General features: G+C 56.0%; 1 protein-coding gene across 1 annotated transcript; it reads left to right on the top strand.

The window, feature by feature from the left end:
- Window positions 1-2,432: 2,432 nt before the first annotated feature.
- On the top strand, window positions 2,433-4,036 carry LOC124649214 (cytochrome P450 94A1-like). The gene has a single exon (XM_047188869.1). It carries the CDS (start codon window positions 2,503-2,505, stop codon window positions 3,952-3,954), a length of 1,452 nt encoding a protein of 483 aa, XP_047044825.1. The 5' UTR covers window positions 2,433-2,502; the 3' UTR covers window positions 3,955-4,036.
- Window positions 4,037-4,972: the final 936 nt, after the last annotated feature.

Here is a 4,972-nt window from a genome sequence, read left to right as displayed (position 1 = left end):
AATTCATGTGAATCACCCTGGTGTCATCCACCATCCGGAGCTCCCAACATCGTCGTACCAGCCAATGGCTGCCAGGGATAGGCGCCTCCCAAGAACTCTAGGTGTTCCTGAAATCAAGCACCACAATCTAGGGTTGATGCCATAGCAACCTCTTCAAAGTTAGGGTTGCCCTGAAAGAGCCGACCACCACCATCAAGCATGGAGGACCCCTACCACCTTGGTGTATGTATCTCGGATCACTTATCACTTATGCATGGTAGTTTATGACATTGTTATTTTATGTTGGGAAATATGTATTATCTATGATTTCACGTCCAACCAAAATCAGGTCCCATGCCGCTACAATCATCACTAGTAGACATATGTTTAGTAGGGTCATATAATTATTGGCGCATTTCATTTTGGCAACGCTACCATTTAAAACAGCGTAGTTGCAAATGTCTAACGCCACCACAACGGTAGCGTTCTGCGATAACCACAACGCCACGGTTAGTGGCCCACCCTCTCGGCCGGTGTTGTACTTTAAAAGTTGACGAGACGAGATCCGGGCTAGACTTTTCAGTGGCCCACTGGCCGGGTGGTCAGCGATGTTTAATGCTGCCTAGATACACACGCCGGTATCCAAGGCAGACCCTGCCACTTACCCACGTGTGATGGCATAGCCTCCCTGTGCACTAGCGTTAATAGTGTGATGAAGTGCCATGCCGTGGACGGTGCTACATAAGGCTCGCATGGCGAGAAGCGCCCCACAATCTCGCCGGTCCCTCCCCCACCCACAACCAGCTGCAACGCCACGATGAATCACAACCGCGAGGCAGGAAGTAGCAACGGTGCTCTAGCAACCATCTGGCAAACCACATGCGCATCAATTCACAAAGTTCGGCCTTCTCGTGTTGCTAGACACGCGCCTACCCACCGGCTGGAATATAAGCAAGGGCAACCTCGTGATTACGCCCCTACCCACTGGAGACTCCCTCTCCAACTCCTCATCTACCAACGTGTGTCCGCGCTCAACTATGAGGAGCACGCTGACCCCACCTTCTCCATCGACAACGTCGTCAGCTGGAGGATATGTACTATCTATGTTTTCATGTGAGTGTTGCATCGACGCCACATATGTGCCACCGTGCTACTGCTTGAACACCTCTGCCTAGTCGTGGAGCTTGTCGGAGCCCACCTTAGCTCGGCGCGCCGACCATTTTAATTACCATGAATCGGTTCATTTAAAATAATTGTGTTCTCCTTTAGTTGACCGAGCATTGATACTTTCGTGTAGCCCAGCTAGCAAAATAGCTATTAGCCTCAAGTATGAGCCACTAGTACTTTGTGTAAGAAGATTCATGCATGGAAATAGCTAATAGCTACGAGTTGTACCCTGGGACAACCATGCATTGTGGAGAGTCTCTTTTCCGAGTGATCGTGGGCAGGGACAACATGTGAAGGTCATCGCCGTGGGGCCCATAACCAGCCTCATCCCCTCCCCTTGGCCTCCATCTTCCCTATGCGATCTCGGGCATTACGCACTAGCATAGACCTCACCACTTTGTGCACTTCCCAGTGTTGAGAAGCGCCGTCGGTGCACTTGGGGAGGCATTAACATCGTGCCATTTAGATGGACATTCTCGCCACTGAGCCTGAGTTCATCGTGGCGCTTGGAACGGAACCGATCGATGACGGAGGGTTATGCCGGCGTGGTGGACTAGAAGGACGTACTTCGCCATCATGACGCTCACTCGTTGGTTGCGCGAGATGGAGGTTTGGCTAGTACTATGCTGTCTGCTACAGCGGCGACGGCCTCCCGAGTGCGATTGGGAGAGGCATTGGAGAATAAGGCGAAGACCGACAAGAGGTTCGAGGTGGTTAGAAGGAGAAGTCTGATTGTGGACGCGATACAGGAGGTACAATGCGCACGTGGCTGGCTCTTCACCGCGCGCGTGCGTCCGATGGAGAGATCCGCGGAGGCATGCTTTGCTTTGCTGCGCGCGAGAGGAGAATTAAGATCTCGATGGGGAACGGAATTAATCTCGTCGGCGTCACGTGCCCGCCGGTCCGTGGGCAACCAGTCGATTCTTGTTCTCGCCTAGCCTGCACGCCGCGCGGGTATATACGCCGAGAGAGGAGAATTGATGAATTAATCGAGGGAACGCAATGAATTAAGTTGGTTGTCCCGCCCGCGCGCATGTGGTTAAACGAATTAAAGAGGCGAGTCGATGGAGAGAAAGAAAAGCGCCGCCCCCGGCTGGAACACACGTACTCCTGCAGTCCTACTCCCGCGCGCGTGCGTACTCCTACAGGCAGGCGCGCACCACTCTACGCGCGCGCCAGGTGAGACTCCTCCTCGTGTCGCTGCAATGCGTCCTTTTCGCCGTGCCGCTGCTCACCTAGTAGCTTGGGCCCCTCGTACCGGTACGCCCTTCCCGCGCGTAGCACTACACAAGTCTACAGCTCGTATCCGGCCGGATTCCCAAATCCCAAGCCTTTCAGGTGGACGGACCAACGACCATGGAGATCACACACATCGCCGTGCTCTTCTTCCTCTTCGCCACCGTCATCCTCTATGCCCGGCGCCGCCGAGCTTCCCCGTCGGCTTACTGTCCGCACCCCCACCCCGTCCTGGGCAACACCGTGGAGTTCATCCGAAACCGCGGGAGATTCTTCGACTGGTACACCGACATGCTGCGCGCGGCGCCGTCCAACACCATCGAGGCGTGGGGGCCCTTCGGCGCCAGCCACGCCGTCACCACCGCCGACCCGGCCGCCGTCGACCACCTGCTGCGCGCCAGCTTCGCCAACTACAACAGGGGCGCGCAGTCCGACCTCATCGGCGACGGCATCTTCGGCCGCTTCACCGAGGACGTTCTCGCCGTCCACCTCGGCCGCCGCCTCCTGCCGTTCCTCGACGCCGCCGCGGTGTCGGGCGAGGCCGTCGACCTGCAGGAGGCGCTGCGCCGGTTCGCGTTCGACAACATCTGTCACGTCGCCTTCGGCGTCGAGAGCTCAACGTTCCTCGAGTGGGCTGACCCCCAGCACCAGACGCTCTTCGCGGCGTTCGACACGGCCGTCAAGATCTCATTCATGCGAACGCTGACGCCGTCCACGCCGGTGCGGAAGCTCACCAAGCTTCTCAACGTCGGCAAGTCGCGCCGGCTGCGAGAAGCCATCGGCGTCATAGACAACCACGCCATGTCCGTCATCGAAGCCAAGGAGGCGAGCCAAAGAAACAACAACCAAGCCGAGGGCGACCCGGACCTGCTCTCGCGGTTCATGGCGGCCATGGACGAGGAGGACGGCGGCGGCGAGCTCGCCGCCATGTTCCCCACTCCGGAGGCCAAGCGCCGGCTCCTGCGGGACGTGGTCGTCAGCTTCGTGCTTGCCGGCAAGGACTCCACGACCTCGGCCCTCACGTGGTTCTTCTGGCTCCTCGCCGCGAACCCACGGTGCGAGCGGCGCGTCCACGACGAGGTGTCCCGGTCGCCGGACGACGACGTGAAGGGCATGCGCTACCTGCACGCCGCGCTCAGCGAGGCGATGCGCCTGTACCCGCCGGTGCCCTTCAACGGGCGGGTGGCTGTCGCCGACGACGTCCTCCCGGACGGCACCAAGGTGCGCGCCGGCTGGTTCGCCAACTACTCGGCGTACGCCATGGGCCGGATGGAGAAGCTGTGGGGAGAGAATTTCCTAGAATTCGTGCCTGAGCGCTGGCTCGGCGACGACGGCGAGTTCGTGGCGGTGGACGCGGCGCAGTACCCGGTCTTCCACGCCGGCCCGCGGGCGTGCCCCGGAAAGGAGATGGCCTACCTGCAGATGAAGACGGTGGCGGCAGCTGTTCTCCGGAGGTTCACACTGAACGTGCAAGCACCGACGGCCAGCATGGAGTCGCCGCCGGCGTACGAGATGACCGGGGGAATGAAGATTCTAGGCGGGCTACACGTATACCTCAAGATACGGGACTGAGAGTGATCAACGGTGCTAAGTCAGCAACTGGACAAGAAGTGGACTAATCGTTGTATCCCCGCGCGCGCACCAAATGCGACTAGTAGTCGATGTCGCGGGAATAAGAGGTTTGAAAAATACAGTATACCGTAGAACCTTATCTGACCAGTATTTCTAGAAGAGCTCGCACAAACCAAATAAAAGTCTTGTCTCACAAGCCAATACCTTTGGTCCAGATATTACTACTAGCTATGCCGCTCTAAGCATAGGATAAATATACTTGCTTAAATCTTTTTATGTGTGTAATAAGATTCTAGCACAAAAGTTACACTATATGGGCACGTAGAGAGTTCTAAAAAATAAAAGTTACATTTGGTGTCACGACATAGATCGCGGAGCAGCATGACAGGCTCCTACTAAGGCTACCACGGGTCTAGAGCAGTTTGCGGCGAAACCGACAACTTCTCCCAGGGCTACGAATGACGTTGTGCTTTTGCCACAAACTCGGTTGTCCCCTAGTAGGAGGATGGTCGTGATTTCCTAAACATGTACACCCACAAACTCGGGCATGCCATCGAGCGCGGTGCCGGTGCGGATCAGAGAGGTGCACAATCTATCTCTAATAAGAGTGTTATTAAAGTTATCACTTTCATAGAAATATTGTTATGATCACAACCAACGACAATAGGGTTACACATTCAAGTTCACATATATGACAGGGTCTCTAATACAAGGGAAAAGGGTATAAGATTCAGAAGAACAAGCACGGGATGAGCATGAGATGGAAGTCCTTTGCTTGGTCGTTATCCTAGATACCATGCTGTGTTTGCCTCTCCTCCACCTTTATCGTCACCTAGTACGGCTTGAGCTTGCATAGCGTCGGGACCGAATGAGGCCTCTGTTGGACCTCCGTGCTTGGGGTCTCCATGTTGTCGTTGCTGCTCTCATGTAGTTCTTCAGGCACTGTCTCCATGTCATGTCTAGTCAGGATCGTAACATATCCCCTTCTTTACAACTGGCTTCCCTCCAAGCTGACGCA

This window comes from Lolium rigidum, chromosome 4 (assembly GCF_022539505.1).
Source record: "Lolium rigidum isolate FL_2022 chromosome 4, APGP_CSIRO_Lrig_0.1, whole genome shotgun sequence".
Classification (NCBI taxonomy): domain Eukaryota; kingdom Viridiplantae; phylum Streptophyta; class Magnoliopsida; order Poales; family Poaceae; genus Lolium; species Lolium rigidum.
This window is presented reverse-complemented; position numbering and strand designations above follow the sequence as displayed.